Source organism: Ursus maritimus, unplaced genomic scaffold, assembly GCF_017311325.1.
Source record: "Ursus maritimus isolate PB19 unplaced genomic scaffold, ASM1731132v1 scaffold_10, whole genome shotgun sequence".
Lineage (NCBI taxonomy): Eukaryota > Metazoa > Chordata > Mammalia > Carnivora > Ursidae > Ursus > Ursus maritimus.
Genome location: NW_024423344.1, coordinates 24684156 through 24708785, shown reverse-complemented (window position 1 = coordinate 24708785; position 24630 = coordinate 24684156). Strand labels below are relative to the sequence as shown.

The 24630-nt window shown below is 42.7% G+C and overlaps 1 protein-coding gene across 1 annotated transcript in view; it reads left to right on the top strand.

The window, feature by feature from the left end:
- The window catches only part of LRCH1 (leucine rich repeats and calponin homology domain containing 1), a 191389-nt gene extending 168110 nt beyond the window's left edge, over positions 1-23279 (top strand). Inside the window, exons 18-19 of the mRNA XM_040622847.1 lie at positions 3262-3339; positions 20666-23279. Coding sequence (XP_040478781.1) covers positions 3262-3339; positions 20666-20776 — 189 coding nt within the window. The 3' untranslated portion in view covers positions 20777-23279. The remainder of the gene's footprint in view (positions 1-3261; positions 3340-20665) is intronic.
- Positions 23280-24630: the final 1351 nt, after the last annotated feature.

Genomic DNA, 24630 nt, shown 5'->3' with positions numbered 1-24630 from the left:
CCCTGCATCGGGCTCCCTGCTCAGAGGAGAGCCTGCTTCTCCCTCTGCCTCTGCCCCTCCACCCTGCTTGTGCTATCTCTCACTCTCTCTCTCAAATAAGTAAATAAAATCTTTAAAAACAAAAAGAATCATAGGGGAAAAAAGATCAGTTTCTCTTCTCTTTCAAATTGGTCTCTGGCTTGCCTTAGTATGGGCAGCAAATTCTGTCCTATAATGCAGTATGAAACTTTCCAGTGTTTTCTACAAATGAAGTCCAAACTGCTATAAAGTTGTCTGAGCCATGTGCCAAATTCTCATTTCATAATTTTTCCCAAATTATAAGAGAGAAACCATGACTCCTTGTAGCTTCCAATGTGAATTTACAATTATATTATTCATAGTGAATATGAATCACGTATCTAAGCATTTTTATATTTTATTAACCCTTCAGGAAAAATGCTGCATTCTTCTAGAAATCTTTTGGTTGTCAAGCTATTTTCTTTTTTATTTATTTATTTTAAAGATTTTACTTATTTATTTGAGAGAGAGACAGAGAGAGCATAAGCAGGGGGAACAGCAGAGGGAGAGTGAGAAGCAGACTCCCCGCTGAGTAGGGAGCCCGATGCGGGACTCGATCCCAGGACCCTAGGATCATGACCTTGAGCTGAAATCAGATGCTTAACTGACTGAGCCACCCAGAAGCCCCTATTTTCTTTTTTAAATAATTTTCTAATTGGAAAATAATGGGAGGTAATGCCCAACTAGAGAAAATACAGAAATGCAGAACAAAAAAACAGCCTTTAATCCCATAAACCAAAGACCACCACTGTTACTGTTTTGGCTTCTCTAAAAGCTACTAGCATCCTTTCTGCATTTAAGTTGTTTCTGAATTATGAGCTCCTCACGTGTACCATTTAGTAGTTTTTAAAATTTATCAAACCTAGATATTTCCTCATTCCATTAAAATTCTTCAATAAATGCCCATTTTAATAACTGTAAGCTATTTTAGCTTATGTTATCATATCAGAGTTTTCCTTTTGGGAAATACGGGCTGTTTCCAAATGTCCCCTTAGCAAACATTCTGGAGTGAGCGTCTCGGGGGGGTCCCCCATGAGCAGCCCAGCCTCGCCATCATCGTCCCCTGCAGTGTGTGCACACGGGCTGTGCTCTCTAACCCAGAGGGCTGCTCCCTACCCTCTCTCTGGATCTCCCCACTCTGCAGCCGTGCTGGCTCCCGTTTCTCCTCTACTTCAATGTCTGTAGGAGCCAAGCCATTCTTGACCCCTAGCATAGAGTTAGAGTTAGAGTCTTCTCTTGATTTTTTTTTTCTCCTTATAGTCATCTCACAACTAAGACCTGTACTATACTATACTGTAATCTCCTGTAACTTACTAATATTTCCATCTAGACTAGAGCTAAACGACCATGAGGATTGTGTGTTTTGCTTCCACAGGTGCACACTTAGCCCCGAGTGGAGTATCTGACACCCGGTCAACACTTCATGTGCACCAAGCAGTGGTTCGTTATTGTCAGCATTAAGCGTTCTAATTTTTCATTCATGAAATTAATAGCACCCATTTTTTTTAATGCCGGGCTGGTGTCATTTTGACTCTTCAGCCCATGGTGGGGTTGAGCCTCTAACTATTATATTTGTAGCAAGTGCCTTTCTAACCTAAACCCAGGCGACAATTGTAGAATGGGACCTTCCCTTACTTCCAAAGATGGGAAATCTCCTTAGTGTAGCTTGAAACACACCTCACTGAAGCACACCTCATTTAGGGCTGACCTAAATATTGTGAATGGTGTTGGGCATCTTTGGAGTTTCAGAACAGACACCCTCACCTAAATAATAAGTATATGAAGGTAGATAATGGGCCCAGAGGATTGGAGGGACAAATACTAGGGTCTCAGAATGATGAAATGCCTCCGGGTGTCCTGACAGCTGGGCCAGCACCTGTTCTTCTTGTATCCCCATGTCTCATTACCTCTGTCCAGTCCTTCCCTTTGCACAAGGGTTACTGTGGTGGTCTTGTCCTAACACATGCCAGGGAGTGGAAAAAAACTACCCAAGCAGCTTCCTGCCCCATCTTTGCAAGGCTCACGTTGAGGGGGACCATTTCCTCTCTAGCCAAAATGGAGAATGTTTAACTTCCAAACTAAATTGTCTGACATCATCAGGCTCTTTTTTTTTTTTTTCTTTTTTCCAGGGTTGGGGGGTAGGGATAGAAGGAGTCCCTTTTTTAAAAATAGATCATGTGCAAACTTAGATTTTTGTGATGACTGATATAGACCATTTAGAATAAAATCACTCCACGGTCACTTGCTGTTCACAGGGCAAAATCAGTCTTTATAAAACCTTGCTTCTACACCTAGACTGTTGGGGTCAGTCATACCTCTTGCTCCCTTTTTAAGGGAACTAAGAAGGAAATAGTAAAATTTAACAGTAAAGCTTTTAAACCTACCATGCAAAAATTAAAATGTGTGAATCCATTGTACCTGTTTTCCATCCCACACCTTAGAGGTGATCTATAACCACAGTCAGCTCAACTGTGAGAGGCCGTTGATTGGGTCCTAAACATCCAACCATTTTCATGCTGGTTACCTCTGTGTTGCCTCTTTGTTGTTAAACCCTTGGCTTTGGTGTGAAGGAGATTAATTGACCTGCTGAATATAACCCTTCGTATAGAAATATACTTGCTGATGGGAACAGATGATGCTTATGGTGTATTTGTAGATGAACCAGAGCAGATTACACAAGAGTATGATCCCATAAAAACTGCCAGTATGCATGTGTGTGTGTATACATACATATGCAGAAATTTGCATGTATACACATACATAGACACATGTATGCACACATGCAGAAATTCCACTTATATAAACATTAATGTTTGTACATATGTTTATGCACATCTTTTTTTTTTTAAGATTTTATTTTAAGTAGTATCTACACCCAATGTGGAGCTCAAACTCACAACCCCAAGATCGAGAGGTGCATGCTATACCAACTGAGCCAGCCAGGTGCCCCATTTACTTACATCTTTACACACACATACACACACACACACATATACATGTCTGGAAGAATATAATCCAAAATCTTAATAATTCTTATCTCTTGGTGATGTTTCTAGGTGATGTTTACTGTCTTCTATTTGCTTATATATTTTTCCTCCCTTGAACGTGTATTAGTTGTGGCATTTAGAAAGTTTAAAATTTAACCTGTTATTAAAATTATTTCTCTTTTAATAATTCCTTATTTCTGCATATTTGTATTTATAGCCCAAACTTAGCATGGCCAAATGCAGAAGAAACGTGGAGAATTTTTTGGAAGCATGCCGAAAATTAGGAGTACCAGAGGTAACGTCAAACTTAGTCCCAATAACTATGTTTTGGTGCAGGTTTCATTTAATATATGTGTTTGAACCCAGTGTACAACTTTGCATATCCTTTTTAGTCTCAGTCTTTCTTGAGGAATAATATTAAATAAGTTATATAAAATTTTAGTTTAAATTCTTCTATTGCAGTGAAATTAAAATGGCTTAAAGTAGTAAGATCAATACTGAGGGAAAAGGGAATATAATTTCCTTAAGGTTTTGAAACAAATGCAAAATTCCAACCTTGAGGAAAAACATGTAGTCAGCTTGATCCTCTACTCCAAGAGCAGAAATTACTGCAGCTCCAGTGAGCCTTCTAGCAGGTTCCATAGGGTAGAATTTTGGAGCTGTTGGTTTTCCTTATCCACAGCTCTTAAGCAAAGCAGGCCTGTAGTTGACTACTAATTTGTTGATTTCTATTCCATATAGTTGAATTTTGGGTATATGGATCAAAGTAATCAACATTGAAAATATTATAATTATTGTTATTATTATAATTAATCATTACCAATAATAATAACAATGTTTCTATGTTGCTTTATATTTTGTTATCTGTTTGCAGTTCCATTTTCCCCATTAGTCCGCTGTAGACCCAATTGGCATTCCCAAAACCCGCCCAACTATACTTGGCTACTTTTTCTTTCTCCCAAGCTAAGTCCCAGCCTCAGGCTCAGCCCGATGGCTAAGTGGGGCTTTTAAAGGACTTTGCGGTTAGTAACATAAAATGATTTCTTCGTGAGACAAAAGCCAATCCACTCAGAATCCGGGGGTAAGTTGAGAAGTTTACCATCATTGTGATAAACAGAAATGGACAGAAATTACATTTAAAAAAATTTTCTTCTTCGTTTTCTAATACGCCACAGATAAAGTAACTACAAATTGTGTCATGAAATATTGTTTATGAGTATATGAAGGAATGATATAGTAATGCAGTTCTACTCAGTGATAGGGGTTAGGTATTGGAATTGAGAAAGGCTTATTCTCCCTCCCTCCCATCTTCCTCTTTTTCCCTCCAGCTTTTTCCCTTCCTTCCTTCCTTCCTTCCTTCCTTCCTTCTTTGCTTTCTCCCTCCCTCCCTCCCCCCACTCCCCCTCCCTATTTTTAGTTTGTTAAGATTCAAAGGTGTAAGGGGTTAGTAGTATAATTTTTAATCTTATTTGAAGACAAGGAGAGAATTATTAAAGCATCATTACGTTGGAACTGTATCAATAAAGAAAAGCTTATAAATTCGTGTTTAAAAAGAGTGTAATCTTTATATAATGGACTAAATGTCTTTGTGATCAATCCAGATGTCTTCCAGCAATGTTAATCTGTGTGTCTATATGGCATGTGTATGTTTTAATATTGCATATACATCGTTGGCTTCAAATATTTGTGAAAATTCCTATACACATATGATTTTTAATAATTTGACCCCATCGTGGGCTAATAAGATTTCCATGTGCGAATCAGAACTATCGTACCAAGTTTCAGAAGATAAATGACTTGTGTCTGTGCTAGAAAGCACTGGTGAGTTATGACCTAATCCCCTGTGATATTTTTTAACTTATCAGAAAATTTTTTTGGCTTATGGTGATACAAAATGAAGTGGAAACGCCCTTAACCAAGTGTTGTGAGTAAAGATTGGTAATTACAATTTTTTTTAAAGTAGGGAAAAGGAAATTAAATTACCATAATATGCAGAGAAAAATGTATCATAATTTCTGAAATATGCGCCTAGCCATATGCGCCCTTGCTCTAATCAGCAGTTCATAATTTCTGAGAAGATCGAGTTACAGGGAATAAATAACCTTTCTTGCCAGTGTCCCATTCAACTATGCTTAGTAAGAAACATATTACATAGGCTGTTTTTGGAATTTTTTTAAAGATTTGAGGTGACTCTCAAGTTTGCATTGTGTACAATGTGCATGTGTGGTTGTGTGCACACTTGTGTGGTTGTGTGCACACTTGTGTATGTGTGTACATACATATCCATCCTGATGGATAATCCAATAGCATTTTCCCGGGGGCTAGAGTTACATTAAGCTTTTGCTACCAGAAAAAGTCTGTTGCTTAGTTAGCAATTAAACTTCTTAACAAGACAGGTTAAAGTGCGGAGGGAATATTCTAGTGGAAAACTAGAAACGCATTGGAAGGCAATTGGCTGATCTTCCTGTACACACCAGGGAGCCTGCTTTCATCTCACAGAATGCACGAGGAATACATGATTGGAAATGAGGAAATCTTTTCATCCGGGCCTATGATAGTAAGTTGGGGGAGGGGTGAAATGGCTCCCTTCTCCTTAGATACACTTTTTCACTACTGAAGGGGGTTGATGTTTTAATGGATACGTGGCACAGTACAATTAATTATTTACACTAAAAAAAATAATTATATCACAAGCCTAAACGCAGAAATTCTCCATTTACGATCAGACATTTGAAAAGACTGGTACCTAAAAAAAAACAAAACAGAGCACCTGTACCCATTACATTTTCTTAATTGCATCATACTTCATATTTGGGTAACAAAATAGTCATTGATTTCCCAGGCACAAATATAGTTAATTCCTCAACGCGCAAGCTTTTCCTGCTTGCTTCTCCATCCATTACTTATCTACTTACCTACACTCATAAGTCACAGAGATCTTGAATTTTGTATTTTATAAGCTCAACACTAATTGACAGTGATGAATCATCCTGTAGAGACTGGAAAGTCACAGCTGTGCTCTAAGCTCTGCGTTCGGTGTCCTTGGTAATAGAATCGCTGTTCGAAACTCCAAGGCAAAGTCAGTGTCAGCAGCCCGTGTAATTTTGTCAGGTTCCTATGTGTGGAATGTGGTTGCTGAGCAGATGTAGTTAAGTTTTTACATATAAAATAATCCGAAGGGATGGAAGTAATTTTAAAATTGTTCCAATTGTTATAGTTTATTGTATTTTCTTTAGAAGTCCCCGAGGACACAACTCCAGCTCTGTGCCTCAGGGTCGGTCAAGGTTCATGAAGCTTTTTTCTCTGCGCTTTGATAGAGAGGTTCTCGTGTGGCTTACCTATAAATGTGCCTTCTTCAAACCGGCTGCGTTCAGAGCTGCAGACAGTGGAAGCAGCCCGGTCATCGTATTTGCAGCAGGTTAGCGTATGTAGACAGGTAAGGCCACTCCAGACCTCTGCGTGTTACTTGTGATGTTTGGGTGAGGCTGAATCTATGCCCTTGGCTCCTTAGCTGGGGAAGCAGACAGGATTTGGAACAGCAGCTGCTACTGATGGAAAGAAGAGGACCTCACAGAAAGACGTTAGCGATGGGGATCTGGAGACATTCTGTTAGGGTGACAGGAGAATTACTTGGTATTAACTGAGAGGGATTTGGGGTGAGGTAGAGGTTTGCTAATGAGAATGCAAGGAAAGGTCCCTAAAAATGAACCAGAAGTAGCACTCGTGGGCCAGTTTCTTTCTCAGTGGAGGGGATGACATTCCTTCCAGTAGTTATTTCATGCAGGTCATTTTCCTTCCTGCTGCCCATTTTGAGTTCGTTGGGGTTTGGGTTTGGAGACCAGTTCTTCCACTAAAGGGACACAAATGGAGTGAACATAACCTGGAAGGAAATGAGTGAGTGGGTGAAGGGGATCTGTGAGCAGAGGGAGGGAATGCACAAGGTTTGGGGTCAATTATCCCTACTTGTGCTGTTAACTAGTCTTGTGCCCTGAGGCAAACTCCCTAAAATTAGCAGCGGTTACCCATTCCTTGAGGACCTCTTATCCATGCATCATCTTACGTGCTCACCGGGGAGGGATGGAGGTAAACGTTTGATTGCCATACCCTGAGGAAACTAAAGTCCGGAGAGCTTAAACAATTTCCTAAACTCACCCTCACAGCTGGTAGCTGCAGAGCTGGCCTTTGAACCCGGCTGTGGGTGACTGAGCTCCCCGCTCTGCAGACTGAGTCTGCAGGTGTTGGACTTGAGTGGTAAATTCAAACCACATTTTTCAGAGCCCTCGAGTCTTTCCAATGGCCAGCACAGGAGGTAAGGGAAAGCCAAGGGGTGGGGGGCAGGGAGGAGGCTATATAGATCATTCTTGCCCCCTTGCATCTGCCAGAGCAGTTTCTCCTTTGTCCGTAGCATATATTGGATTTCCAGCTAACATTTTCTTTGGGGGGAAAAATACCCTATTGCTGAAGAGAGTTTGAAAATCATCGGACTCCTAAGATTTCTCTGAGCCGTAAGATTCCATGAAAGCTCATCTGTATCCTGCAGCTCCGTCATTGTTTCCCCTGCTTAGGGGGACTGCTTAGCGGAAGAATTAACCACAGGTGCATCATGGTGCCTTGGAAAATATCTGGGGATTGAGTGGTGGTGCTGTCACCACCCAGAGCTCCTTGTGGTAATGATGCCAGTCATCAGACTGTGCAGGCTGTCTTTTCTGGTGTAAGCATCAACTTGATCTTGAAGGTAGGCCTACCGTTGGTGGGCTTTCAAATTCTTGAGGATATGTTCTTTGTGTTACCCAAGAATCTGACTTCAGTTAAGCCTTGGAGTCATGAGGCGATTAATGGACATACTGAGGCTTCTTTTCTTGGTCTATAAACTTGTAGAAGATTCATGGTTGGCTATTGTGGGTTTCCAAATTGATCCAAATTTAGGGCAGTTTGGGGCTCTTATTACTGTTGTCGCAGGTCAAAAGAAACCTCTGCTTTATGAAGCATTAAAAGTATTAGAAAATAGATATTTGCTTGGTTCACCAGGGAAATTTTTCTACTCTGTTTTAAAGAAGTAGCCTTGGTCTCAGACTCTGTGACGAGCAAGGTCTTTAAGAGGCTTGCTCTCTTTAGAGGAGGGAACTTAGACGAAATGCCCAGCCCTTCATAGTCATTACTCTCTGCAGAAGGAAAATAGAGAAGAGGATTCGGGGCAGCAGCTCCCCTGAATGATAGACACTTTGGCAGTTCAGTTCCCCCCTCCGCCCCCCACCGCCTACCTGGGCAGCACAGAGGGCAGGGGCTTTTGGGACTATAGGGGATCCCTCAGCTTCTGCATCAGCCAAATGGAGTTAAAAATAAAATCCTGGAGAACGTTCAGATTCTAACAATGATCATGTTGATATAAGTGGGTTGTGTTGACATTATGGCTGAGTCTTCTTTTCAATACCTTTCATATTTGCCTTTTTAGATAATGGTATCTGAAAGTAATAGTAACTTCCCTACTGTCAGTGAGGGTTTAGGAAATTTGTAACTAATCTGAATTTTTTTTTTATTGACATATATTCTATAAAATGAAGCTACTCTTTTTTTGTTGTTGTTTTAATCTTGAGAACAGGAGAAATGAGTTCCTTCTCTTTGAGCTTGATGCCTCTCTTTTTCTCCCTCATCAGTAACTTCAGAATCAATTTAAATCATAACTAATACATAATTTTGGGGAATGAGATGAGATTATTATTACAAAATTTAAATTTCTATTTATATTGATTAGTTTTGAGGTCAAATAATGAGAGGTGCGGACTGACACATTTATTACTTTATTAACAGCAGTTTGTACATTCATAATTTATTAAAAGGGGTCAGTCTCTAGCGGGTAAAATCAGGCACATTTCTTACAGGTAGTGTGTGTTTACCATTGAGAATGTAAGACTCCTTTCCCACCATGTGTCTCCTGGTTGCAGGGTTCTCTGTGGTCAACAGTCCAACAGCTTTTTGTATGTGTATTGTTGAGAATAAACCTTTTTTTAAATCCTTTTTAAAAGATTTTATTTATTTGTCAGAGAGAGAAAGAGCACACATGCACAAGCAGGGGGAGCGGCAGGCAGAGGGAGAAGCAGGCTCCCCAATGAGCAAGGAGCCCAACACGGACTCGATCCCAGGACTCTGGGATCATGACCTGAGCCAAAGGCAAATGCTTAACCGACTACGCCACCCAGGCGTCCCGAGAATAAACATTTTAAAAGCACCATCTTCAATTACAAATCTAGATTAAGTAGCTTACTGATATAACAGTTACCCTCTAAATCCGTAAAATTGATGATTAGTTCTTATGTATTTGGAGAAAATTCTGGAAACCCTTCATTTCCTCACTGCACTCCCACCAGATTATACCTTGTCCATCAGCACTTTAAATGTTCAGAATGACCATCAACATTCCTGAGCTTTGTTATCTGAGATTAAAGAAGAATACTTTGTAAATATGTTGACCTTAAAAATTAAAATTATAATTAAATAAATTGAATATATTCTAAATTTCCTATATTTCAGACTGCACGACACTCAGAACATTTATAAACCAGACTCTTGCCTGATCCGTCTACATTTCTGTTTGTGTCCATAGTATTCGGGGAAGCTGGGCCAATCTTTCATAGTAGGCTTGGTCACACATTCTTGTGCCGACTTTAAGAGAGTCAGTTAACTTCTGGCGATTGTGATTTCTGGTCTCTACAGTGGGAATTAGCATCCACACTTGCCTGTGAGGACTCTGAATATAGTAACTGTGTTTTTCAAATGCCTTGCAGTCATTACTAATTCTCTGTAATACAGAGTGATATTTTGCCTCTTCAAATTTTCCTCCTTTTTAGCATTTGCCTATTTTAATTTTAAGATAAGAAATGTATAATCTCTAAGTCTCTCTCATTACGACTGTAATTGGTAGGCACAAGGGTCAGGAAATTCATTTCTCCCAGTGGTTTCAGCGCTGGTTCCTAGCCCAGCATCCCTGCAGGGGCTGCTCTGCTGGCTGTGGGCTGCAGGATGTGGGACCGAATTAGAGCGCAGGTCTGAGACGGCCCGAGCAGCCTGCACTCCCCACGTTACGGTGATGACGATTTTTGCCTACCAGTTGGTCTTAGACCCATGCCTTCTCCTTTAGAGATCATGATTTAGTTTAAACCAGCTACCATGGACTGTGAGTCTAGGCCCTACCCACTTTAATCTGAATAAAGCCCAGAATCTGTGGCATCATGAAATTAATTCCAGGAGGAGAAGAAAGGTCTGTGTTGGCTACCCCTGTGAGAAGCATGCTACCGAAGAACCCTGCGTGGACAGTCCAATCCAGGTGCTTTGATGGCGATGCTGGGGAGCAGACCAGACATTTTCCATAGGGTTCCAGGAAGTGTATTAAAATATACACTGGAGGTAGAATGATTTGCTTTTAACATGGAAATACCTATTTTGTGAAAATCGCATTTCAGTTTGTGGACGCCTTCTGTCTATGTCTGCTTTGCTCAGATTTCACTGGTTAAAGCACAACATTGCAATAGAAAATTCTTGTTGCAATTAAAAACGTCTTTCCTTCGATGTTTCCCCATCTGCTCATCCTTGAGCAGCGTCTCTCTCCCAGTGAAATCAAATCTATGTGTAGCTGTTTTAAATCTTAGGAAAATAACAGTGGTAGTTTGATTCCTCCAAATCCACTGAGAAAAGATGCGTGATCTGAATAGATAGAACATGATTTGATATCTTTAAAGTCTTTCCTTAACAGCAGCATCTCTACCTTCAGAAATTAAGCGTTGAATGTTTTTATCTTATTCATCCCACTTGATCTTGTAGTATTTCTGTTTTTCTGAGGACATCCAGCTAACTTCAGAGGATACAAGCAAGATAGCATCTCAATCTTAGAATCCTTCAGTGGCTGTGCAATTTGCATCTGCTTAGCAATGAGGCTAAAATAAAGGGTCAAATTGTAGCAAAGTATGTTATAAAATATATGTTATATATATTTTTAATGCTTTACCAATTTTAAAATTATAAATATTTTCAATCCTTGCTTAATTTGGACACAAAACGACTTCCTTTTCCTATTGGCATATCAGTTATAACAACTGTTAATGTCAAGCTGTGGTCATTTCCAGATCAGGAACTCAGTGAATCAGGAAACAGTTTGCTTCCTGACAGCAGCAGATATGCAGAGGCCGACGTAAGACCTGTGCCCCCCCCCACCTGTGTGGTGGTGAAGAAATTTACATAACAGCCCCATGGGGGCATGTACTTTTATTCTAACTGCACATCTGAGAAGTCTCCTCTAGACTTTGGTTTATGTGTGGCTGCAAAAACATGAAATTTCATGTACTTTCTAACACATGTAGGAACGTAATTAAAACCAACATTCCCCAGAATTTATCGGTAACCCTAAAACAAAAACGAGTTAAGGGGATGCATTACCATTCAGAGAGGAATACTTTATATTCATTCAGTCTTCATAAACCAGACTGAAGAATACATTGAGAATGGTGAGGACAGGTGGGGATTCAACTTGGAAGTTTATATTTTTCCCGTAGGTGAGGTTATGTCCTTTATGTCCCCAGTGGAAAGCTCTTACTTTAATGCCATTGGTGAGCACATGATACCACTTAAACGTTAAAACTGTTTTGATGTCAGAATGACCTATAAATTACAGAATGTGCTATTCCTTGGTAGTGGCCTTGTGGGTGGAGGATTTCTTTGTGCTGCTTGCAGAAAACACGTTGGGTATGCTACTTTTCTTTTGTAATGGATTAAAAAATATCTTTGATGGTGGAATGGGTTTTAGCTGCTTGAAATAAGGGGTTACTCTTGCCATTTGCTAGTAACCAGAAATGTGTGCTTCTTTCCAGCTGTTCTTCTGTGTATTTTTAATTGTATGCACTGTCTCTTTCTGTTCTAATGGCTGCCCACGGAATAGGCTGACCTCTGCTCTCCGTATGACATCCTGCAGTTGGACTTTCGTCACATTCGAAAGACTGTTGACACTCTGCTGGCCCTTGGGGAGAAACCCCCACAACCAACTTCTGCCCTCCGCTCCAGGGACCTTCTAAGCTTCTGTCTTGTCCATATTCTCTTTATAGTGCTCGTGTATATCACTTACCGCTGGAATGCTCTGTCCACGTAAAGTCTGCATGCGCGTCCAGACACTCTGCTATGTCCCCTGGTCCATCACAGGGTCCTTCCTCCATTTGAGCCTTTGCCTGGCCGACTTCCATCCCTGTCATCTCTTTCGTAATCTCTGGAGTTTCGAAGCCGAACTTTTATGAGTCAGATTTTTCCCAAAGCACAAACTTCATAGCACGCAGTTCCCATTAAATAATTTCTCTCCCTTACTGAAAAACAGCGTCAGGTGTATCCAGACCTCACGCTTTCTCATTCACATAGTGCCAGCAGCAGTGCTATGCAGTTCGCTTTCTCCCGGGGAGCTTTGCTGCCCTGGGTAGAGCAGAAGAAGATTCCAGAACAGGAGCAGAGGGGATTTAGCGTATGGAAATCTTTCCTTTGGGTCAGTGTCGGACCTAATTCAGGACTGGGCAATTGAGGTGTAGAAGGACCACCCTGCAGAGGAGACAGAAAACTGGCATTTGGGGCCCAATTTGGCCTATGAAAGTCTTTAATAATACCATCATTGACCAAGTTGAAAAATACCATCGGCAAATGACCGCTTTGCTGGCCATGCAGTTGGATTCCTCCCTGTTTCCTGCCATGGGAGTTGTGAGGGGCACCAGGGAGGGTTGCCGCCCACCTCTACCTTGAAGGAGCCCCTCTGCCCTGCCACTTGAGACCCAGCTGTGCAATGTGCAGTGGGTCACTGGGGAAGGAGGGTCCATTGCTGTTAGAGCGCCACCTGGAGGGTTCGCTTGCACATCACTGCGCATATTTTTACTTTTTGCTCCTTGTTAGGTCTACTCTGAGCTCTTAGAAAAGCATTTTCCAGAAGGGAATTTCTATTTTTAAATAATGTAATGGGTTGTTTCGCTTTTCTGCTACATCACATCATAACTGCAGGTCAAGAATGTGATGAATTTGACTGTATTTGCTTTCAAATAAAGCCATGAGTCATGGAACATTCTTGGTCCTGGGACTTGGGTTACTATGGCAGAAGCCAACAATAAGATTGCTCTTATTTTAGAAGAATGTAGTTTCCCTAATGACTTGAAATTTTCATTTAACCTTTGATTTCCAGTGACATTGGCAAGCCGCTTTATCCTTAAGGAAGCTTACAGGATTATATATTAGCTATATCTGCTTTTGGAGCAATGCGATCAGTTTGTAACTAAAAGAAAAAAAGCCCATTAGAATCTTGTTTAGGCCAAGATATTCCTGGTTCTGGGATGTCTTTTTCTAATATGAGAACGCCCTCCTCCACGGTTCAGTTTCCCCTATGCTTCACTTTACATCTGGTTGCCAAATACTATTTCTTAAATTTGGGAGATGGTGGTGTTAACTTCCTCAAGACAAATTTCTAGTTTACTGAGATGCGAAGAGTCTACATCAATGGCTACTAAGAAGATAATTTTATTTTTCTGAATGCCTCCATGAATCCAGGGGACTTGAGACTATGGAAAACCCACATAGTTAGAAAAGTATATTTATAAATATTCTTTGTTGCTAATCAGATTTTCTAACGGGAATCATTCTTTTCACGGAAAGACCTTGAGTTACCTGAGCTTTTCCCTCCTGACTTTGTGTTGATTGGTGAAATACAGGGTATGCGGAAGTTCCCTACTTAGCCATGGTTGTGTATGAATAACCCGCAGATGTACCGCTTGCTTTTGGTGCTATCTTGTACTCTTCGATCTGTAACACAATAAAAGCCCTTTGTGCAAAGTCTGATGAGCACCCTGAGCCATAAGTTGTTCAATAAACACATTTTGGGTGATTATTCCAGGTGTTTATCAGCCCATCGATGCTCTGATTTGTGCCCCCCCAGAGCAGCTCTCTGCATCTCCGTCCGGCTCTGCAGGCTTCCCTTAATGATCAGTTTTTTGTGGTTTTTTTCTTCTTTGGGAGGGGTGGGGGGGCAAAAGGGAAGAAGAGAGATGACTTACAGCGTGGCACTTGAAAGAAAATTCTATCAATAAAAACTGAGTAGAGCAATCATGTGAGATCAGATTTAATTTTCGGTGCTGACTTGACATCATTCTCAGGCTATGTTCGTGTTTCAGTCCTGGCATCAAAGGATTCTTTGGATGCACTTTCATTTCTCATGTCATTAATGTGTCTGTGCCCTAATGCGCTGCTCCTCTTGGGATCTGTGGGATGGTGGTGGTTTTTGTTTTTTTGTTTTTTTTTCATCAAGTGGCATGGTAACTAGCAGAACACAATTAATTTAGCCCTTTAGGCAAAACTTGGAATGAACTGTCTTGCCCCTTGTCAGGCTGTTCATTTCTATTCAGACTAGTAAACCCCTCCATGGTTCTTCCCCGAGGTACCCACACACCTATGATATGCTTGCGTGAGGCCTGCCATTACAGTGTGACTGGGGATGGAAGCTGATGTGCTTGTCGTCTGAGAGGTGGGCAGGGATTTAGTTGGGTGATTTTTATGTGCATCCTAAATCTCCTTCCTCACACAAGAAAGACCATTTTCCCAGCACTTGCACTGCCTGATAAAAGGAACCGACTGCTTACTTATGTTCTCTCTTTGAGATAGAAAGATCTATTTGAAACAGAAGGTTCTCTTTCTCCAGCTCCTCCATTGGTGGCAGCTCACCACTCAGTATCAGGATTTCCACAATATGTCACAGCTAATGTGTCTGTTCATTCCCTCTGTTTGTGGATTTGTGATCACATGCAGCTCACTGTTCTGGGCAAGACACTTATGGAATGGGGCTGGTGGAGAGGGGTCCTGCAGAACCCAAAAGTAAGACGACTGAGCACGAGTACGAATTTCATCAATGAGAATAGGTTTAAAAAAAAAGGCACTTGATACCCTGATACCACGTATTTGTGAGTAAGACATTACATTCAGTGCATTGTGGCCAGGGTCATCTCTAAAATCCATGCTGCTCTACAAGGACAAGACATCCTAAGGACAAAGGATGCTTCAGCTTACAGGGTAAAGTACTGGACAATGGATTAAAATTTCAGGAGCCTGAAAGTGATTTGGGATTACGTGAAAAATATTTTAGTATCATTTTATTTTAAGAGATTTGAGTTTAAAATTAGACATCAGATTTTGAGATTAGTTCTCAATAAACAATCAGATAAATATAGAATGTGCACTTTTTTTCTTCTTTGAGACTATCAGGGTCCAGTTCCTTGGCTTTTCGATGTGATTTTATTTGTGCTTGTGTTTGTTTATTCGTTCTTCAAATATCGAAGGAGCACTGTGTGCGTAAGGCTCTGGGGTAGACCTTGGGAATACATGACCCTGTCTTCAGAAATCTTGCAGTCTAGACCAGGAGTCAGCAACATTTTTCTGTCGAGTGCCGGATTATAAATATTGTAGGCCTTGTAGGCTCTCCAGTGTATGTTACAGCTACTCCGTTCTGCTGTTACAGTCTGAAAGCAGCCACCGATGATGCGTCAGTGAGTGGACATGGCTGTGTTCCAGTAAAACTTTATTTACAGAAACAGGCTATGGACTGAATGCGCCTGCAGGCAGTGGTTTTTGGACCCCTGACCTAGTAGACAAAGAAAACGGAATGCAGGGTGACACAAGGTTCTGTAAAGCACGCGGCAGGGGATGGGACCCTAATGGGGAATGGGGAGTCTGAGAAGCCATTCTGGAACTGTGATGTTTACACCAAGACCTGAAAGGTGTGTGGGAATAGCCAGCAAGGGGGGGCGCAGGTTAGGGAAGTGAGAAAAGGGGCCAATATGGGTGGAGAATGACGTATTCCCAAGGGAGGATGCACTGGCCGGTGGCAGGGCTGGGAAGCAGAGACTCCAAGGGAGAGTGACGAGACACCGTCTCAGTCTGCAGGAGTGTGACACGGTCTGCATTTTTCACAGGAGGAAGCCGATCCTCCGAATGCTCGGTGGCAGAGCAGGAACTTGAAGCTGTCTCACGTTAGAACAATGCAGACGGTTCTGCTCTCAGTTCAGTCCCTGCAGGGGCAGGAAGGAGCATTTGAGAAACAGACTGAACGATATGAACTATGCGGACGTAAATGACTTCATTTTAGTCTAGCAGCTGGCCTGGGAGGAGGTGTGTGGCTGTTTGGGAGCACAAGGAACTATGGAGAAGAGAGAGGTCTGTTTCTGTGGATGAAGAGAAGCCCAACAAGCCAAGTCGCAGAGCCAGTGCGTGTCCCTGAATTGAGGGTTCTGTGTCCTCCACCCTCTGTTGAATTTGATGGGGCTTCCCACGATAGGACCCTGGGCGTCTAGAGGTCCCTCCCTGTCCCCAGGGCACAGAGGCAACATACCCACCTACAGATGCAGGAATTTATGGGCTGCCGCATGATGTTGTGGCAAGAGCCCCGGCTGGGAGATGAGACACGTGTTCAAATCCCAGGTCTAGTCCTAACCAGCTGTAGGACTTGAGCAGTTACTTACATTCTCTACATCTCGGTTTTGTCCTCTGTAAAAGAGGGGTGTTATGTCCCCCTTCCGCAGCTGTCCTGAAGAAGTAAGCGACGTAGATCTGTAGCACTGGCACCGAGCATGTGGGAGGGGCCCCAGAGATCTTTCTGAGTTAGCGTCTCGCGTTCCTGGCTTGCCTGCCTTTTCCAGCCGTGTTTGCTGTGGCTCCAAAAAGAGCGGGGTGACGGGATGTGAGGGAACCTTACTGATTCCACCATCGGAGAAGCAACAAAGCACGGGTTCTTCAGAGGGGATCGGAAGCATTATACTTACGTAAGATACTCCTTTGTGACTCCGCTCTGTGCTTTAAAAGGAAACACAGCAGTGGAGCCGCAATCTCAAGGAAAGCCGCCAGGCTCCTCTAACAATGAAATAAATGTAAATGCATTTAAAGTCAGTGTGAATGTACAGTGATCTCTGCTTTCAATCCCTTTCCTGCAGGTTTGGGTGGCCCTTCTCTGTCACTTCGGACCCAGCTATAAATGTACAGCAGTCTTCCCTATCCCAGCTTCTGGGTCACTTCCAGGACCCTCGCCTCACGCCCCGCTGGCCTATGCAGTGGCAGGACTAGTGTGGTGGAAGTGGCCGTCCTTCTGGCCGTCCTTGCTACCCTCTTCATTTCCGGCAGGCTCCCCTCGCTCAGCCAGCACCTCAGCTCATCATCCTGTCAGGCCTCATCCCAGTCCGGGGATAAAATCACAGAACCACTGTGTTTTTATGTTTGTGTTACCTTAGGCCCGTCTTTGTAGGTCCCTCCGACCCCATCCAAGTAATCTGAGGGCACTCTGGGTTTCTTGAGGGCATCTGAATGAAAGGAGAAAGGCAGGAAGGAAGTGAGAAGTACCTTTTTATGTCTTCTGTGTACTTCTCATTGCCAGCTGTGAGGTGGACGCGGGACTCTTGGACTCTGCATCTGGTTTAAGAGTGAGGAGACCAGGAGGGTGAGAAATGCCAACTGGAAAACTAAAGGCCTGGGAGAGAGGATGGCCTTGAGCGAGCTCAGTCTGTGTCATCTCCAGAAGTTCTGTCAGTGGGAGGTTGAGACCTCAGTGCTTTCCTCTCCCTGTCTCTCTCAAGCCCGCATCCCTTCCCACTCCTGCGCTCCAGCTTGGAACCTGGAGCCAGTACTCCTCAGAGGGACTGGCACAGCCATTAATGGAGCCATGTTACATCTTAAGCAGGACTTAGTGTAGGGCACGTAGCCCCATAAAAGCTATCTTGTATACAGAGTTTAGACCCTGTGGAAATATTCGTACTTGAATTTAGGAACATTTAGGACTAAATATAAGTAAACACTGTGGTCAAGAAGCAAAGTATCTTTCAGAATGACCTGGGTGTATGCATCCTTTCAGGATTTCTGTTTGTCTTCCTCACCCAGTGTTCTATTGATCTGTTACTGCTTTTCACAATGATTTATTGAATTTACGTATCATATAAAACCCTTTGTAATTTGATGCACTTTTTTAGAGTTTATCTTTTAATTAATTTGAGGGTTTCTTAAAGATTTTATTTGTCAGAGAGAGAGTACAAGCAGGGGGAGCAGCTGGCAGAGGGAGAAACAGGCTCCCTGCTGAACAGGGAGCCCAATATGGGGCTCAATCCCAGGACCCTGAGATCATGACCTGAGCCCATGGCAGACCAACTGAGCCACCCAGGTGACCTAATTCGGGGTTTTTTTGACACATAGAAGTTTTAAACTTTAAGGCAATCAATTATTTTTATCTTTTGTGATTTTTATATCATTTTTTTAGCTTAGAAAATTCTCCAGTTATTTATAAGAGAAAATGCTAACTATTCATCTCTGTTTTATTAGGAGAGATGTTCATTTAACTCTTTAATTCATTCAAATTGATTTTAGCATAAGGTGTAAATAGAAGACTTTATTTTTTTTCCCCAAGTAATGCCTTGTACCAGGAGCTTAACCATAATAGCAGTCATTTGTAATTACCTATGAAGCCCGATGTCACCTTGGGCGCTGTGGAGATCATAAGAATGGGGTAAACACCGCTGCCTCTGCGGAGCCAGCCTTAGCAATGAAAAGCTGGATTGAGGTGCTTTCACAAGTGCCGGCAATGGCCAGCAATCCCTGTACCGAGGGATGAAAGATTACTCTGAACTTTGCCGTGAAAGAGAGGACAAGGCAAGGGGGTCAGTGCTCAAAGGCGAAGACCCTTTGCTCTTCTTTGCTCCCGCTTTTATTGATCCTTCAGGATAATCACAAATCTTTATCACTGTTTCTCAAGCATGTGATATGGGACAAGGGGTCTTACTGAAACTGGGAGGGTCTGTTTACAGGAATAATGCTAATCTGCGTGTTCTGTGAGTTCTGCTAAACATAACCCAAGGGACAATGCCGACATCTCTTAGATCACAGGGCAGTGGTTTGGGCTAAGAAAGTTTTGGGAAGGCAACTCCCCGAGGCATTCCAAAGGCAGAGTGGTCATGCAGGCCTTGGCATTCCAAAGGACTACGCCCTTCTCCGAAACCTTCCCTGCCCTCAGCAGCCCCTGTGGTACGTTTTAGCAAGCCAGGTATTATGGCTGATTTCATGCTCTACATGAACCCCAACACACAAGCCTGTGACAGATGGCATCAGGAAGAGATCTCCCCTGACGCCTGGCTGTGGCTTGCCCATCCTGGCCTCGTGCACAGCTCGTGAGGCCTCCCGTCCTTTCTCAGATTGACATGTGGCTACTGAGTTGGCAAGCGGCATAAACCTGAATGCCCACCAACTATGCCATTGGCAAGATAATCCTATTATGGTACAGAGCAGACACATGAAATAATGGTTAAAATTGTGTTCTAAAGAATCAGTTGTCCTATGTCGACATGTGGCCATTTCTTAAGACCTGGTGGCAGACAGAGAGTCTGAGATACTCTGCATTTACCACAAGTTGTGGAGGGAGGAGGGATAGGAGTAATAAGGTGATTGAGAGAGTGCAGGAAAATGACATTTTCAGGTGGTGGAACAACTTACAGGAGATGTCATGGCATGTCCTTCGAAGATCTAAGCGCAGAATGCCTGTGTCTGTGGAAATTTGTGGAGCGCTCTGCGCTGAGGAAGCAGGAAGATCTGGTTCCTCAAGCAAGAGTCACATGGAATGAAGCAGAAGTGTCCAAGAGCCTGATTGGCCTCATGTTAAACACTGTGTCCACCACCTGGGGTGCGGCGCACATCCCGTTTAAACTGTCCTTAAAAACAGCGGTCCTTGGGCAGTAGAGAACATACCATGATCCGGTAGACAAGAGGGAGTGCTTGCTGTGGAGTCTTTTCCTAGACAAGGAGACGTATTCTGCAAGGAGATTCTGCTCATTCCCAGAGACAAATGACAAAGGTGTGAAGTTGTTTTCTTGTGTTCTTTTGTAAACTGTTTGGTTGAGCGTGCAGGTTCTCCACATAAGGAATGACTGGCGTTGGTTATTTCCCTTGACTTGTATGTACCAGCCGTTTCCCAAGAGCAAAAATACAACTTGAGAAAGTAACAGGGCATTTGTGTCTTTGACAGTTTTATGAAAGAGTCCTAAAAGAGAGACTGTTGAAGGCTGTGGTTAAAATTACTTATTTACAAGGCTGTTCATAAACCATGAAGAAAGGATACCAAGTCCACCAGCATACCTCCATTTCAGAGATCACAGCAAATAAAATCAATGTTTATGGTCAGTAGAACGGTGCATGGTCTGTATAAATGAGTGTACAATTTCCTTTAAAATGTGTGAAAGGCTATGTGCAACTTTGTTTTATAAGAACGTAAGCTAACATATCCTTGGTGTTGGTTTCCACCTGTGTAGCTCCGTTATTTAGCATAAAGGGTTTTTTTAATGTTTAGACCTATTGCACATTTCAAGATGCTTGGGAGACTTTCTGGAACAACCCTCACTTGTGAAAAATCGTTATTTTCTCTGCAAACACGGAAAAGCTCTTTGCCAATGGGTGGAAAGCAGGGGAGGGAGCACGGTCTGAGACGATCAGACAGGCATATGTCAGAGCTCAACTTAACTCCTGTCAGTGGTGTCCTCTAAGATTTTATGATTATGTTTTTGGTTATCTAAAAATTGACATTTTGTTCTTCTTCCTTTTAGGAAAAACTGTGTCTACCCCATCACATCCTTGAAGAGAAAGGCCTGGTCAAAGTGGGCACTACCGTTCAAGCATTACTAGATGTAACGGTCACAAAGACTCTGTTCACATGAAACCAGCTCCTCTCGTTTGGGTTGATTCAGACTCTCCTCTCGTCAGAGATCCTGCGCTCTGCTCTCAGCACCTGTTCCTCCTACCCTCCCTCTCACTGCCTGTCAGTTCCCTGGCTCCGGTTGCACTGAAGGGAGGACAGAAGGGAAGATTTTCCACCTTTCAGAACTGACTTCCATTGTTAAGATATGAAAGAGATACTTACCCTAAAGCCGGTGAGGGAGCTGTCTGTGAAGAACTGAGCAGCACCTCATTGCCTTTTACAACCCCCTTCTTCCCTTCCATGCTCACCTACTGCCATTACCAACACACCAAGCACAACTGTTTTTGCAACAAGATGCATTTGTTCTATTCAAACCAAACTTCTTGTGTATTTAGTGGGGGGAGGGGGTCTCGATCAGGTTTTTCACCACCAAATTTTTCAAGACGTTTCTTGAGACCATTGCCTTTTAAAAAACTATTTTCGACATACAAAATATTTATATAAATATTATTTATTAGTGAGTCGTTATTCATCCTTTGGATGCAAATTGTAAATTAGGAAACTATTTTATTACTGCTTTTTTGTGGTTAAACACTTTATTTTGATATTATAAATATTGAATTATTTTCTATCCTCTTTGGTGTGCAGTAGTTCTAGGTCTCAGTAATCATGTTTTCTGGTGTATGTGACTCAGCAAAAAAAAAAAAAAAAAAAAAAAAAATTTAAGCCAAAAACAGGTGCTTCTGTGACAAGAACTGTTTTTTGGGGAGGCATTATTTACACTTTGGTTTATGGAACATTGGTTTTATTTATATTTCTTCATTCCATCCAGTTTCCTACATTCCAGCAGCCCTGTTGTCCTCTCATATAACGAACTGAGTGAAATTAAGGAGCACCCCAAAGTTATTTGTAAATAGCTGTGATGAAAAAAAAGCATATTAAACTTGAAGATGAAATGTGAACAATTATTTTTTTGGATTCAGACTTATTTTGCTATGCACAAAACATTCACGTTTTAACACAAGAAGTAGTAAGTGTTAGTGTCATGTGTCTTGAAGTATAATTTTGCACTGTAACTTGGCTAATGAAAGAAAGTCTAGCACCAAAGGTAGATGATAAGAAATAGTATAGGGAAGTAGAGATAACAGAAAGTTTATTGGTTGACCAAAAACTTTTGTAAGGACAGCTTCGACTGAGTGAGCAAGAATGGCATAGGGCACATAGGACCTGGATCAGGAAACCAGCCCTTCTCACAACTGCCAGTCTTAAAAGAGGAATCGATTCAGAGATGCAGACGTGCTCATTTTATTGTAATTTAGTTGGTGGCTTCCATAAAACGCTGCAAGATTCACAGTCTGGTGTGAAACCACAGAAATGAGTCAGCCAATTGGTGGGGCAGCCGCCTGCTACACCAAGGCAGGCTTAGGAGAAGGCTAGGTAAGTGGTGTTTGGAAGACTGAGTAAGCCTAGGAAGGAGGAAGTTCAGTCAAAACACGACTAGAGAAGAGTCAGCAGAGGAAAGGGATCTATGTTGGCTTGAGAGATTCACATAAGGCATCACAGACAGGGTTACCGTGCATGTGCGTTGGCCCCGCAGTTACAGACAGCCCGGTCATCCGTCTTTCAAAGTCTTGTGAAGGCTGACTGCAGCATCACTTCTGTGAAAAGCCATTGTAGTTTTGAGAGCAGCCGCCGCCACAATTCGTAAGACAAGTATAAGACTTTTGTTTTGACACCAGGAGGATGGTATGCATTGAACACAGACTACCGTCAGTCAATGCCAAGGCTGCCCTCTGCCAGGGGCGAGATGGGGGGTTACTGGAAATGGTCATTTGGATTGGCAGCTAGCAGTTATTTCCTATCAAATGTACTGTGCACTTTAACCTAACTTAAAATATATTTTAATATTTTCCTGTACTGCACAATTACCTGTTTTGTCAAATAGCATAATGATGTAAAAGAGAAAGGCATTTTGGGCAAAGAGTGTATTCAATGTCAACAACATGCCAAGGTCGATAGAGAAATAGGAATTTAGATTGCTGCACCTTGAGGGGCATTCAGAATGCAGGGTCCTGAGATATTTTTTTACATGTATATATGGCAAACATGAAGCTCTGTAATCCTTGTTCTGAGAGATTTTTTTCCCCAAAATTAAAATATTTCTTTTGATACTAATCTTCAGTATTTTTCTTAAAGTTGGCTGTATAAAACAAATGGCTTCAATATTTTGTGCAATGGCTTTTTTTTTTCCTTTTAAATGCAGTCCTTGTATGGCTAAGATGTCTTCAAAATCCTTGTACACTGTTTGTACGTGCAATAAAATGTGCATGGCCAGCTGAGAGTACCGTAAGTGGACAGAATGTACATAGTGCAAATATCCTTTCTTTTATTATTTAACAACCATTAAAACTTTGAATTTGTACAAACCATCTTCTGCCTGACTTACCCATCTGATGTAAAGGTTGACCGTAGTCACAAAACAAATCCTAGGGTGTCGTTGCTGAAATAGACTGTAGCGATTATCTTGTGTGTGTGTGTGTGTGTGTAATATATATATATATATATATATATATATATATATATATATATTTCCGACCATTTTTTTTCAAACTAAAATCTTTCCTGGAAGGGCCGAACATACAGCAGTTAAAAGCAGAGTCGCCGTGGTGAGGGCCTGTGGCGGTATAGACTCTGGACCCGTCACCTGGCCCTTGCCCTTGGGGGGCGGCTCCAGAAGGTGTCACTGAGGAAGCCTGAAGGCTCTGTGGTGCGCGTTGTAGGACCACCGGACCTGGTCCTTTCTCCTCAGCTGCACCCCGGCGGGATCCGAGCGCCGAGAGTGGAGTGGCCGCCATGATTACGCCTCCCGTGAATTCGCGCACGCGCAGCCCTCCTCTGGTAGGTGAGCAGCTGCTCCGAGGAATTCAGGAGAAAACACAACACGAGACCAGCAGCCTAAGCAAGCGGGGACCAGGGTCAGGGCCTCTCCATTTAAGATGCGTTCCTGCCGCGCCGAGAAAACCGATGCATGGCCCACGGTGTTCCGATGGGGACAGGTCGCACAAGGCTAGCACTCACAGACACTTGACGCTGTAAGTTGGCTGGAGCACCCGGGAACGTGCGAAGGGGAGGCCTCTGGGGGCCGCCGGGGGGACCTGGCAGTGGGGCACGCTGGCACTGGGGGCTTCCATGAGGTTCAGCCCTATGGCATTGGTCGAAGCGGGGGACCGTGCCAGAGACTGAGTTCTGGCCATCGGTTGCATCGGAGGCTTCCCAGTTCCTCCTGGGCGAGTCCGAGAGATCTGGGCAGCAATGACCCCAATGGGGCTGGTTATCTAATCTCGCGTCTTTCGCAGGTGGTCATGACAGTAGCCGAGACCAGATCCTGTTGAGTCTGTTCTCGGGATGTATGAACTCAGGGAGTTCTCCCCGGGGCTGGTGCTTCTTGTGTGGGGTACATGTGTGTAAAGCAGGACTCCACTCGCAGCCTTTACTCCTCACACTCACACACTCATGCACCATCTTAATGCCAATATTCATTGAGTGGCTGCGGTGGGTCAAGTGTTTTTCTGAACTATAAACCCCATCAAAACAAGGCTACTTGTCTGTTTTGTTCTCTGTTGATTCCCCATTGTCTGGAACAGTGCTCGCCAGAAGGCACTAGAAAGATGCCAGTTAGAAGAATTAACGAACTTTGCATACAGTATTTCAAAAATTCTTACCAAAATGCTACCAGGAAAGGACTTATGGACACCTATAGCTAATACCACATACATCAGGGAACTAACCCTGCTTCCTGTACCAAGAGGTTTTTGTGGTTCTTACCTGACACTGTCCCCGTGGCTATTGTTTACTGGTTCAAGAGCAGCCACC